The 14,384-nt window shown below is 39.2% G+C and overlaps 1 protein-coding gene across 5 annotated transcripts in view; it reads left to right on the forward strand.

The window, feature by feature from the left end:
• The window catches only part of ELMO1 (engulfment and cell motility 1), a 546,685-nt gene that overhangs the window by 129,388 nt on the left and 402,913 nt on the right, over positions 1-14,384 (forward strand). For all 5 annotated transcript variants that reach the window (XM_073630502.1, XM_073630506.1, XM_073630503.1 and 2 more), the window contains one exon: positions 7,320-7,395. In XM_073630502.1, the coding sequence (XP_073486603.1) occupies positions 7,320-7,395 (76 nt within the window). The remainder of the gene's footprint in view (positions 1-7,319; positions 7,396-14,384) is intronic.

Genomic DNA, 14,384 nt, shown 5'->3' on the forward strand with positions numbered 1-14,384 from the left:
AGCTAATAGCATTGAGAGGGGGTAATGACCTGCAGATCAGGGGGGAAACTGATTTGATGAATGATGGAGGTCCTTTAGACAGGAAATGATAGCGGGTGTAAGATAGCTGCTGCAGCTTCAAAGGATTATATTGTGGACATGCATGTTTTCAAGAAATTGTAAAAAGGCTGTTTTAGCACAGAAAAGGACTGGCTACCAGTGTGTTGTTTAAAAAAAAAAAAAAAAAAAAAGTAAATCTGGCCAAATAATCATAGGTGTGCACAGCCTATTGCATTAGGGTGTGCACCTCAAAGCTCAAACCTGTGTGCATGTGTATATACTGTATACTGATGGTGTCAGTAGAGCAGTGGACAGTGTCATTAGGGCAATGCATGGTGTCAGTAATTTGTATTTTTATTATTTTATTTTTTTATTATATTTTACATACATTTTTTTTTTTTTTTTTTATTTACAATTTTTTGTGGGAGCACTGCTAGGGGGTTTTGGTGAAATATCAGGGGTTTAAATAGGGGGAATTTGCACCACACAGGGTAATTAAGGTGTGCCCAGGCACACCTGGCACACCCTGTGCGCACGCCTATGCAAATAATAATAACATTTCATCAAGAATTAACTGACATTTGCTATGCAGGTGGCCCTGTGGGCCCTTCCCAACAGATATTAGGCCTTTCATTTGGTGGTAATATATTATTTGAGACATTAGTGACCAGTGATTGGTTTAAAAAAAATGAATACTATACAACGCAGTACATTTATTCTGTGATTTGTCCCCTTTATCATGACACCAAAGTGATATATGTTTTTAAGTTTGTTTTTTTTTTTTTGTTTTTAGTTTTTTTTTTGTTTGTTTTTAGTTTTTCTTTTTAAACAAAATCACTGCAACAATCTAACGAAAATACAACACCTAGATGAGCAGTTAATAAGGGCTACTAAAACAAGGGGTTAAAAAGGAATTAAAAATCCTAAACCGCTCATTTCAATTTGCAGGTTTGCTTTAGCAGCTCCTCATGTTAATATTTATAAAAAAAATAGATACATTATAACATTCTGGTCATAATGGTGGCATATGACTACAATGTATCATTTCTTAACAAGCACTGATGCCTGAACACCTGTTTTTATTTGATCACTACTGAAAATATTTTATGTTTTGAGGCACAGATCAGGTCCTCATTTTTCAAACTGATGGCATTTCCTGCCAGCTACGCCTATTGATACGTCCCCAATTGATAAGGACTCTAGGGTGTATGAGGTACGTCCTGTAACTGGCTAATGCATACACCATCATTTTTGATCATTAATTTGTTGCAAGCCACTGAAAACTGAGCATGTGCAAAGCTGCCAACACTGCTCTGCAAAATCCCTAGCAGCATTGGGGACTTGGATAGAAGAGGGAGATAGGGGACAGAAAGATGAATTAGGTTTTCACAGAATACAGAAAACAAATCTCATAGTGACTGAGTGAGTATGAACAGCAGGTAATACACCATTTATTGATAGTGTTTTATGACTTGGAATTTAGTGACACTTTAATTAAACTAGCTGAAGTTAGAAGCTTATTGGCTACCATGCACAGCTACACCAGATAAAAAAGGAAAGGTGTGTTACATTGATAAACATTCGATTCAACTTTGGTTGGCTTATAATACTGATCATGTGATGAGGAACTACACAGAGGGGTTCTCTTCTATTAACAGCTGCCTGTTCTCAGAGCTGGGAGCTGTCAATGGAACTACACAATTAAAAAAAAAAAAGTTAATTATTCCCATCAGCACAGGGAACTTGATGACAGGGCAGCAATATTCAGGTTGCAAGGATCAATGACTTTATCAAAATACTGTACTCCAGTGTGTTTTTAAACAAAGTTTAACAAAATTGAGTTGAACCTTATTTTATTGTTATAATATTACTGATAACAGGCAGAACATACTAATTTGGCAGTAAAAAAAAAAAATATATATGAGGTAAAAGCTTTTTTTAAACATCTTTTTGGGATTTCTGTAACTTGAACAGCTCGGTAATGAAGTGGACATTAGAGCATTCCTTTCATTAGTTCTTTCCTGTAATGTGAAACATTCCCAAAAAGAACTTCATTTGCAGATATAAACTTACTTTTCAAACAGTGCAAGGAACTGGATGTCTCCAAAGACCACATAAACACAAAGAAGCTTTGTAAGTTATCCCCGTAAAACCTAACCGTAATTTAACTGTAAAGTAAAACACATCCAGTAAAAAGAGATACATGATTGTATCCAAAGGATTGCGCACATTGGCAAACCTACTATCAATTAGATGAATAATACACTGTTTTGTACTTGCACGCTCATTCACTACTATGTATGTGAATTTCTAATAAATAGTAAATCTAAGCTGTTTATACAGTAGTGATTTTTAAAAAATAGGAAAGGATTTAAAATGTTTGCCCAAAGCATACTGCAATGGGATGTGCACTGTCATTTATCAGTGTAATTGTCAAATACAGTAAAATTATTAAAAAGAAGCCATATACTCTATATATGGTATATATGGAAATTGATGATTTTAAGACCTTGATGTACATTTTTAAAGTATTAGATTTGTAGGTAGCCTGGAAATAAAGTAAGGGCCAATTCGCGCTCTCTTTCTCCCGGTGGGAAGTGAGGTACCCCTTCGATTTTTTTTCACCTCTCCCCCCTCCTTTTTGTTATTTTTCTTGTTAATTATGTTGTTTTAAGTAATATTACATTGAACTGAATGGGCTTGGGAAATATTGAAGTCATACAAGCGTTTGTATATTATTGGTGGAAGGAGTTGTTAAATAGATACAGTGGATATAAAAAGTCTACACGCCCCTGTTAAAATGTCAAGTTTCTGTGATGTACAAAAATGAAACCCAGATAAATCATTTCAGAACTTTTTCCACCTTTAATGTGACCTATTAACTGTACAAATCAATTGAAAAACAAACTGAAATCTTTTAGTGGGGGGAGTAAAAACGAAAAAACGAATATGTGGTTGCATAAGTGTGCACACCCTCTTATAACTGGGGATGTAGCTGTGTTCAGAATTAAGCAATTGCATTCAAACTCATGTTAAATAGGAGTCAGTACACACCTGCCATTATTTAAAGTGCCTTTGATTAACCCCAAATAAAGTTCAGTAGGTCTTTCCTGACATTTTCTTAGTCGCATCCTACAGCAAAAGCCATGGTCTGCAGAAAACTTCCAAAGCATCAGAGGGATCTCATTGTTAAAAGCTATCAGTCAGGAGAAGGGTACAAAAGAATTTCCAAGGCATTAGATATACCATGGAACACAGTGAAGACAGTCATCATCAAGTGGAGAAAATATGGCATGACAGTGAACTGGAAACCAAGAACTGGACATCCCTCCAAAATTGATGAAAAGACGAGAAGAAAACTGGTCAGGGAGGCTGCCAAGAGGCCTACAGCAACATTAACAACTTAAGGACCGAGCCTCTTTTTAAAATGTGTTGTTTACAAGTTAAAATCCTTTTTTTTTTAGAAAATTACTTAGAACCCCCAAACATTATATATATTTTTTTCAGACACCCTAGAGAATAAAATGGCGGTTGTTGCATTGGTTCAGATATATGCAAATTGCATGCGTTTTGAACTTCATATGATTCACAGGACATGTGAACCTGCAGCCTTTTCAGTGGAGCCAGTCACATATGTGTGGCCTATTTTTGATACATTGGTGTTTACAAGTTAAAATCATTTTTTCGCTAGAGAATTACGTAGAACCCCCAAACATATATATATATATATATATATATATATATATATATATATATATATATATATATATATATATATATATATATATATATATATATATATATATATATAATTTCTTTAGACACCCTAGAGAATAAAATGAAGATCGTTGCAATACTTTGTCACACCGTATTTGCGCAGCGGTCTTACCAGCACAATTTTTGGGGAAAAAAACAACTTTTTTTAATTGAAAAATTAGACAACAGTAAAGTTAGCCCATTTTTTTTATATTGTGAAAGATAATGTTACGCCGAGTAAATTGATACCCAACATGTCATGCCCCAAAATTGCTGCCTCTCGTGGAATGGCGACAAACTTTGCCCCATAAAAATCTCCATAGGCGACGTTTAAAAATGTTACCAGTTTTGAGTTACAGAGTAGGTATTTTGCTAGAATTATTGTGCTTGCTTTAACAATCGCAGCGATACCTCACATTTGTAGTTTGAACACTGTTTTCATATGGGGGCGCGACTTACGTATGCGTTCGCTTCTGCATGTGAGCTCGGCGGGACGGGCGCTTTAAATTGTTGTGTTTTTTTTCTGATTTATTTTACTTTTACACTGTCCTTTTTAAAAAAAATAAAAAATTTGGGTCACTTTTATTCCTATTACAAGGAATGTAAACATCCCTTGTAATAGAAAAAAAAAGCATGACAGGACCTCTTAAATGTGAGATCTGGGGTCAAAAAGACCTCATATCTCACATTTACACTTAAATAAAAGGTGGAAAAAGTTCTGAAATTATTTATCTGTGTCTCTTTTTTTACATCACAGAAACCTGACATTTTAACAGGGGTGTGTAGACTTTTTATATCCACTGTAGACAGATAGATAATTAACCCTTATACATGTAATTAGTTAAGGAGTCAGAAACAAGAATGAATGGTTGAATGGTTTTAAAATGTATTCTATGTGTTCCCGTTCTTGTATTTTCTCTTTCTTTTTTGTATCCAATTGTGATGGAAAATTTAATAAAAAATACATTGAGTAAAAACCCTAAAAATGTTTACACATTTGTCAGCAGGCCTAGAATAATGAATAAACAGAGTATGTTTTTTTAACAAAACAGAGTTTCAAATAAGAACCTTAAAATGTATGAAATGTGTTTATGTATTCAAATTGGTAATAAAAAGTAAAAAAAAAAAAAAAGGATTGTACATGCTGATGCTGCTAATTTTGGTCTAGCTGTCTAGGCACTGTTAGTCATTAAATGTTAATATACTATTTGTATTATATCTATAATGTAGCTAGTTTTATATTGTTTTTGTAATTCTAATCAGTAAAATACTTGTTCATGCCCTGGGGCACTTACATTTACACTTGTGCAGCATTGGAACTGCTGAAGGATCGGTCTCAAGTCCTATCCCACAGGCAGGGCTGTCTTTATTATTGATTGGACCCTGGGCAAACATTTCCTTTGTGCCCCCCCCCCCCCCGCTTTCAAATATACAATAAATAGAAGCAGAGGTTACAGCATAACATTACTGCTCATTGACTGAATGCTACAGGTTACAGCACACATTACGACTCATCAATTAGTTGCTAGAGGTTACAGCACATCATTTATGCTAACCGATTGGTTGCTAGAGGTTACTGCACATCCTTACCGCTCACTGATTGGTTGCTAGAGGTTACATGCTTACTGCTCACTCATTGGCTGCTAGAGGTTACATGCCTACCGCTCACTCATTGGTTTCTAGAGGTTACATGCTTACCGCTCACTCATTGGTTGCTAGAGGTTACTGCACATTATTACCGCTCAGTGATTGGTTGCTAGAGGTCACGATGCATCATTACTACTTACTTATTGTTTTTTAGAGGTCACAGCTCATAAATACAGCTCATTGATTGGTTGCTGAATGTTACATCACATCATCTCCTCACTGCTTGCACACCATGGACTGGGGAGGTGAGGGGACTCGCCAATAGAAAGAAATCTCTAGAACTTGCTATTAGCAATGAGCAGATCACACACAGCTATGAAGGTTTACTGATGCAGCTAGGAAAAGAACTCAATAGGAGCAGTATCCCTGAGGACAGGCTGCCAGAAATAAGTTATGCCACCTGCAGGAAAGCAGTGTGGAGGGGTGAGCTAAATACAGAGTGCAGGGTTAAGGGGTGCGCTATGTACAGAGTGCAGGATTGAGGGGTGAGCTATGTACGGAGTGCAGGATTGAGCTATGTACGGAGTGCAGGATTGAGGGATTGAGCTATGTACAGAGTGCAGGATTGAGGGATTGAGCTATGTACAGAGTGCAGGATTGAGGGGGTGAGCTATGTACAGAGAGCAGGATTGAGGGGGTGAGCTACGTATGTAGTGCAGGATTGAGGAATGAGCTATGTACTGAGTGCAGGATTGAGGGGTGCGCTATAGACGGAGTGCAGGATTGAGAGGTGAGCTGTGAATGGAATGCAGGGTTTAGGGGTGAGCTGTGTATGGAGTGCAGGGTTTAGGGGTGAGCTGTGTATGGAGTGCAGGTTTTAGGGGTAAGCTGTGTAAGGAGTGCAGGGTTTAGAGGTGAGCTGTGTATGGAGTGCGGGGTTTAGGGGTGTGTTGCGTATACCCAAGTCCCCCCCTCCCAAGTACAGAGCTCTCCTTCCCCCAGATTCCAGTTTGGAGCTCAACCCCCCCTCATCAATACACATTCCTTTGGCATCAATCCCTCCTCCTCCCCCTTCAATACTGAGCATTTCGAGTCCTCCTCACCACCTAAATAACATCAGAGTGGAGCTGCAGAAGAGAAGCTTTAACTTACAGCATGTCCGGGGGGAGCTTGTGTAGATCGCCCGGCCCCCTCCCCCTCTGCTCTCATATAGATATCGACAATGGAGGGAGGAGAATGCTGTCAATTGTAAAATACAGAAGCATTGCTTCTGTATTTACAAGTGACAGTAGAGAGCAGTTCAGCAGCCAGCACTGGATCCTGGAGGTGGCGGAACTCCAGCTGAAAAAAAGCCAGCAGCACAGGTTCCAGGGGCAGCTGCTTTGGGCCCCTCAACAATGGTTGGGGCCCTGGGCAGATGCCTCATTTGATCTATGTTAAAGACTGCCCTGCCCACAGGAAGGAATTTGTTTCCCTCATGGATAGAAGGGTTGTTGTGTTGTTCTTCAGGGATGATGCTTTTAGTGGGGATAATTATGGTTGAAACTTTTGATGTTTTGTTTTTGGAAAAGCACATAGTATATGTTGGCATGTTCATTGGTTGTTGTTTGGTTCAGCTCAGCAACTGAGGTGTGAAACTGCAACAACAGGAACTACAGCCTACCCGCAGAACAATTACACCCAGTGTTCCATTATCCCAGTAAAGTCTTGAAGTATACATTTTACCAACTGAGAGTATTTTGGTTCATTTTTTTTTTAGGTCTCTCACTATAGTTTACTAGTCTTTTGTTGACAGAAATATTTACATGGTCAAATGTTTGTTTCTTTGCAAATAAGCTTTTATGCAATTTTTCTTCATTGTTTTTTTTAAATCTTAGTCTGCATAATCTGGTTTGATGTGTATCCTATCTAATGGGTCCTTCTTTTCAATGTTATAGATGGTCTATTATTCAGAATCATGAGGAGTTGGCACTTCAGTATGCCGAAGGTTCTGGGTTCTATATCACAGAAAAAGTAAGTATATGCAGAATCAAGTCTATGCTTCCTATAGAGACCAATCGCAACCCAATCGCAACAGGGTTATTATCTGCATGCGATAAAAATGGGAAGAAATACTGACTGATTATTATGGGCAACTCAGATCATTTTGGAATTTGTGAGTCTTTTAGTGGAGTTCAGCTCTAAACAGCCAGTAAATCTAAAATGAAAAAATGGCCGCTAATAACATACCACTATAGGCTCAAATTTAAAAAGCTTTTACACAAAGATCAGGATCCTAACTTCAGCCTTGACTAATTTTAAAAAGACACTGCCACCTTGTCTATTCAGGGCAAGTTGACAGTGTCTTTATATAGGCCTCTCCCACCAGCCCAAATTATGAGGGAACATGTGACCTCCTCCAGTGTGACAGTGCCTGGATCTAGCAGCAATTGCTAGGCCCAAGCACTTAAAATGACTGCTTGCCTCTAACATCAGTCAACATCTTGAATGTGCCAGCTTCAGTGGAGACAGGGAACAACGAGAGAGCACTAGTAAGTAGAGTACAACTGAGGTGGAGGTGGGCTATCACAAAAGAGCTGGCACTCTGCCCAGCATGGGCAAAGTAACAGTATCTTTTTTCCAATTTTTTTTTTATAAATATTTATGAATACAAGGGTAATACATATCAGTTAACATCCATCCAAAATATGAATACCATGGCCTTAATACTATAAACATATATTCCCCAGGATATCAACATTAAAATGTCAGACATTATTATCACAGGTAAGTTATTCCAGTATACTGCATATCCTGTATGAACATCATGGAGTAGAAGGTACTATCAAAGATATCCTCACATCAACAAAATACAATTTGTGAAATATAACTTGGGGGGAAGGGGGTCAGTGAGACTTAGAGGGTCGCAATGACGGCAGGAAAAAAAGCTTGGGAAATACTAGAAGGTGAGAAAATTAATAGTGGAAAAAGAGGGTGAAAGGAGATTAGAAGAATGTGGGCGCTCATCTTCATTCCAGACCAAAAAGACCAGTCCAGACACTATAGATACATGAAGTTACAATGCCTCCATCAAAGTTTGATATTCAGGGGTGTAGGAATAATTTGTGCCAAAAAAAATGTTTTTCTGATATTTTTTGCGAGTTCTCTATCCTGTAAATGTCTTATCATTTTAGCCAGCCTCATGGTGGCGGACAGTGTTTGCTGCTGTTTCCAAAAGTCTGGAATATAGCTTCATGCTGCTTTGAAGTGGCAATATCATACATTGATAACCTGAGCTAGGAATATCATGGTGCAACAGGAAGAAGGCAGGGTCCAAAGGAATCTCATTATCTGTAAATTTCTGAGAGATGCGCCATACCTCGGACCAGACAGAGTCAAGTTTGGCACAGGACCAAAAACATGTAATAAATCCCCTATGGGTTCACCACAGGTCCAGCAAAATTGTGAACTTTGCAGGGACATTTTATTCAATATGTAAGATGATATGTTACATGATATATGTATGTTACATGATATATGTAAGATGATTGATTGAATGACATCTCATCAGAATTTTAAAGGAGTTTCCTGGTATTTAGAAAATATAGAGGTTTTGTATATAAACATAAGTATTCAATTTGTTTTGACATCAAGCAAAGAAGAATTAAGTAAACCCTATATTAAGGAGATTGCATGTTGTATGGGAGTCTTGGAGCCTCACTGTCTTTCAAATTGAAATTGCGTGAGAAAGCCGATACAAAATGGTGAGCTCTAAAAAAATTAAAGTTGTAATGCCCTGTACACACGGTCGGATTTTCCGACGGAAAATGTGTGATAGGACCTTGTGGTCGGAAATTCCGACCGTGTGTAGGCTCCATCACACATTTTCCATCTGATTTTCCGACACACAAAGTTTGAGAGCAGGATATAAAATTTTGTCGGAAATTACGATCGTGTGTACACAAATCCGACGGACAAAGTGCCACGCATGCTCAGAATAAATAAAGCGATGAAAGCTATTGGCCACTGCCCCGTTTATAGTCCCGACGTACGCGTTTTACGTCACCGCGTTCAGAATGATCGGATTTTCCGACAACTTTGTGTGACCGTGTGTTATGCAAGACAAGTTTGAGCCAACATCCGTCGGAAAAAATCCTAGGATTTTGTTGTCGGAATGTCCGAACAAAGTCCGACCGTGTGTACAGGGCATAAGAGTTCCCTGACATAGCTATCTTGTAAGCCAGGTCCAAAGGAGTTACCTAAATTTGGGAAAAATGGAGATGGACTAGGAGGACTAGCAGACGTTATCTTTTAAAATCACTTACGACTTCTACAATTTTTTTTTCATTTCCTCATTCTTGTAAGTTGTTTTTATTTGGTTTTTTTGGGGGTTTTTCTTTGTGAATTGAGCTCTTTTTCTATGAATGTTCTCATGCCTGTATAGATGTACATGAACAACTGTGCAGCTTATGCTAGATGCTGTGTAAGGCAAAAGAAAGTTAATGACAGTTATTCTTTTACTGTGTGAAAACTGTACAGGAAGCCAGCTTTGTACTGAGAATATCACTTGCCACACTTTACAACTTTAATCATTAATTATTTTTAGTGCCAGTTAGATATCAGTTTAAAACAAGTAGCTTTTTTGTGTGGTTAGTATAGCTGCCTGACAAGATAAATGTAACGATGTAGGGGTTTATTTTGTGTTAATCTTTGTATAGCTAGGTTCATTTTAGGCTATGTGTTTTAGAGAGTGTTCCAATTGCTGGGAGAATCAATAAGCAACAATAGGTATCTGCGACCCTACTGTAATGCCTTGAAAAGTGTATTACCAAGGAAATTCCCTTGAGTAACCACATTTATATCCATAATTAAATCCATAGGTGGAGGACACTTGACAGGGGTAAGAACCTCCTGCTAAGTGCCCCCTTACAGCTGTAGTGCAAATGAGCATTTGGTTTAAGGGATTAAAGTGTATCCCTAGCCTAAACGCTTTTCCATAGTTCCCTTTTGCACAGCAGTACAGCTAAATGTGATAAATTATGTTATGCTGTGCATTTACTTAGGCTCTGATAAGGCAGCCTATTCATTTGGATGGGTTGCCTAATGCACCAAAAAGGTGCATACACTAAAGTGTATTGTAGTGCCATTAAGACCTCATGCACACTGGATGTTTTTACAGCTGCTGTCTTTGGCTTCAGGTATTTTTTTCTGCAGCCAGTAAACTCCCCTATATGTTATCCTATGTGTCCATAGCCTTTTATCAGCGTTTTTTGGCAGGGATGTTTTCTGGCTGGAAAAAAGCCTAGTGGGTTTGAAGAAGAGTTTTTCAGCAGTAAAAACACTCTAATGCCCTGTACACACGGTCGGACATTGATCAGACATTCCGACAACAAAATCCATGGATTTTTTCAGACGGATGTTGGCTCAAACTTGTCTTGCATACACACGGTCACACGAAGTTGTCGGAAAATCCGATCGTTCTGAACGCGGAGACGTAAAACGCGTATGTCGGGACTATAAACGGGGCAGTAGCCAATAGCTTTCGTCTCTTAATTTATTCTGAGCATGCGTGGCACTTTGTGCGTTGGATTTGTGTATACACGATCGGAATTTCCGATAACGGATTTTGTTGTCGGAAAATTTTATGGCAAGCTCTCAAACTGTGTCGGAAATTCTTATAGAAAATGTGTGATGGAGCCTACACACGATCGGAATTTCCGACAACAAGGTCCTATCGCACATTTTCCATCGGAAAATTCTATCGTGTGTACAGGGCATAACACTGAAATATGTGCCTATTCAGCATTTTTTGAGGGAATTTTAGTTATAAACTTTTGTGGGAGTATGGTTTTGCTAAAAAGCGCTAATGCAAAAAAGCTGCAAAACGCAGCAAAACTCTTGTTTTTAATGTGGCATTCTACAGCTAAAGCTACATGTAACATCTTCCCAAAGGTGAACTTATCCTTATCCTAACTTATCCTGCGCTCCAACTTAGAGAGCACAAGTCGCATGACATGTCAAAATCAATGGTTCCCTATGAAAGCCGTCTTAAATGGTCCAACTTGCGTTGGTTGACTATGAAAATTCTTCCTGCGCTACTTTGGTCTGACTTGGGCACGATTTTGGTCCATTGATTTGAATGGAAGTGGGGCCATCATCTTAACTGATCTGACTTGTGGCTTGTGACTTGAACTCGGAGGATCTGGAGGGGAACCCAAAGCCAAAATATAAAAAAAAAAATGGTGTAGGGTCCCACCCCAGATCCATACCAGGCCCTTTGAGTCTGGTATGGATCTTGAGGGGAAACCCAATGCCAAAATAAAAAAAAAATGGCGTGGGGTCCCCCCCAAGGCCATACCAGGTCCTTTGGTCTGGTATGGATTTTTAGGCAAAACACCACGTCATTTTTAATTAGTTTACATTTTGGAGTCGGGTTCCCTCTGAAGATCCCCCAAGCCAAAATTAAAAAAAAATAAATAAAAAAGAAGGGTGGAGTGGTGCGCTTATTCAAAATAATGTGTTTAGAAATAAACTAAAGTGCAAAAAAAGTCCAAATAAAAACAAAGGGTAGGGATCAGTTCATATACATGTGTATATATATATAAAATCTATCATGGAACAGTAACTTGATAGAAGTAAAACAAAACATCAATCCAACATCGATTGTAAAATTTATTGATTGGCTGCTCACCTCCAGCGATGACCAAAAGGTCAAACAAGGCTCATCAAATAGCAAATGTGGAATACTGCTGGTGGATCTGCGGAGACATTCCGGTCCCAAACGAAGACGAAATGCTGCATGGAATCCTAGCACCAACACATCCTGCGCTCACCACTGTATAGTTCCCTATATGGAGAGAAACTCGCTTCAAAAAGGTACTACTTCTTGTGTGGATAACACTCAGAGAAAACAAAAAACAACCATAGTGGAATATTGCCAAATAAAGTAAAACTTGTTTAATAAAAAACTAGACAAGAACAGTTTCACTGCTAGACGGATCCTATATGTATGGAAATGGCTTAAGCCGACCGCCTCCTGTACATATATGTCAGAACTTAAAGATGGATATCTCGGTAACGGCAGCAGCTACTGCCACAACCGAGGTATCCATCTCTTCAGGAGCCGGTCGTGTTTACGATAATGGTGGTCTCTGCAACAGATTCAACGTTATCGGCAGCGGGTGAGGTGCCACCCCCCTCCCGCCACTCTCCCGTGCCCTCCGCCGCTTACTGGAGCCATCGGCAGCGGCGGAGGCGATTGGGACCTGTCCGTGGCCGGGTATGGAGATGAGTGAGGGGAAGATGGCCCCTCCCGTCTCCATACCATAGTAGGTATAAAGGGCCATTTTTTCAAAGTCATTTTTTCAAGTGACAAAATTTTTTTTTTAGTAGCGCTCGCATATGAAACGGTGCTCAAACCACACGTGAGGTATTGCCGCAATCGTTAGAGTGAGAGCAATAATTCTAGCACTAGACCTCCTCTGTAACTCAAAACATGCAACCTGTAGAGAGATTTTTAAGGGTAAAAGTTTGACGCCATTCCACGAGCGGGCGCAATTTTGAAGCGTGACATGTTGGGTATCAATTTACTTGGCGTAACATTTTCTTACACAATATAAAAAAAATGGGCTAACTTTACTGTTAGAAGTAAAGGGAGAAGAAGCAGATGGAGAAGAACCGGAGGGAGAAGACCAGAGGAAGAAGACACGGAGCTACAACGGGAGACATACTTCATTTTTAATAAAGGACTTTTCGAAAACTGTCTCTTGTTGTTCGTAACACACTTCTTTTTTATTTTTATGAATGGGTAGGTATACAATGTACCCCATACTCATTGACATGGGGGGGGGGGTAAGGATCTGGGAGCCCCCTTGTTAAAGGGGGCTTCCAGATTCCAATAAGCCCCCTGCCCACAGACCCCTTCAACCACCACCCAGGGTTGTTCGGAAGAGGCTCATCCCCATCAACATGGCGACAAGGACCTTTGGGATGGGGGGCGCAGAGCCCCCCACCCTGAGGGCATATGGTCCAGGAGGAGGGGGGCACTCGCTTGTCACCCCTCTTTCCTGACCTGTCAGGCTGCAAGCTCGGATAAGGGTCTGGTATGGATCCTGGGGGGGACCCCACACCATTTTTTTTTTTTTTTTGGCATGGGGTTTCCCATTAAAAGCCATACCAGACCAAAGGGCCTGGTATGGTCGGATCAAACTCCGATCCCGTTCATTGCAGCCGCATGGAAGTCGGACGTGAAGTCGCAGGGCAAAGTTGGATCAGAAGTCGTATAACTTTCGTGTCAGATCAGTGTGAACATAGCCTTAAAATGAATGGCACTGCATAGCATCAACATGTGCTTCGCATGTTGCAGTAACAGGTGCAACAGTGTGTACCTGGCCTTAATTTTGGGTAGCGTAGAGAATCGTTAAAAACCCTGTCAGGCTTTTGCAGTTTAAGTATTGTAAGCTGCAATATACTAAAATTTTGTTTCTGGGTTTAATACTACTTTAGGAAACCAAATGGAAGGCATGAGAGTTTGCAGGAAGGTAGCCAAGCTCTACTTTAACCAGAAAAGTCACTGAATTTTTGCTAAAAGTACCCTCCGCATTTGTTTTTTCTTTATGTTTTAAATGGCCCAGACTTGTGAAAAGTTTTCTTTAACAACAGTATTTTGTTGCTGCTTTTTTAATGGTATGTTTGTACAGTGTGATGTGTTTTTCTCAACTCTGATTAAACTGTGAAATATATTTTTCCAGTCAAATGAATGAATAATTGTGTTCAAGGTAAACATAGGAAAAAGGAACTTGCAGTCTGCTCTGGTTAGAAAATGTGTTTTTCCATAGATAATGACAGCTGTAGCGTCATCGTTCTCTAACATTTATATTTCAATTAGACTTTACTGATCTGTTATTATGTTGTTTTTTACCCTGAAAAAAATCTGTATAAAGCAGAGTCATTTAGAGGACAATTTTATATTTGCAAATCAAAGCCTATCACTTCACTCACTTATTTAGTCCACGATTTAAAAA

The sequence above is a fragment of the Aquarana catesbeiana genome, linkage group LG05, assembly GCF_042186555.1.
Source record: "Aquarana catesbeiana isolate 2022-GZ linkage group LG05, ASM4218655v1, whole genome shotgun sequence".
In the NCBI taxonomy this organism is placed as follows: Eukaryota; Metazoa; Chordata; class Amphibia; order Anura; family Ranidae; genus Aquarana; species Aquarana catesbeiana.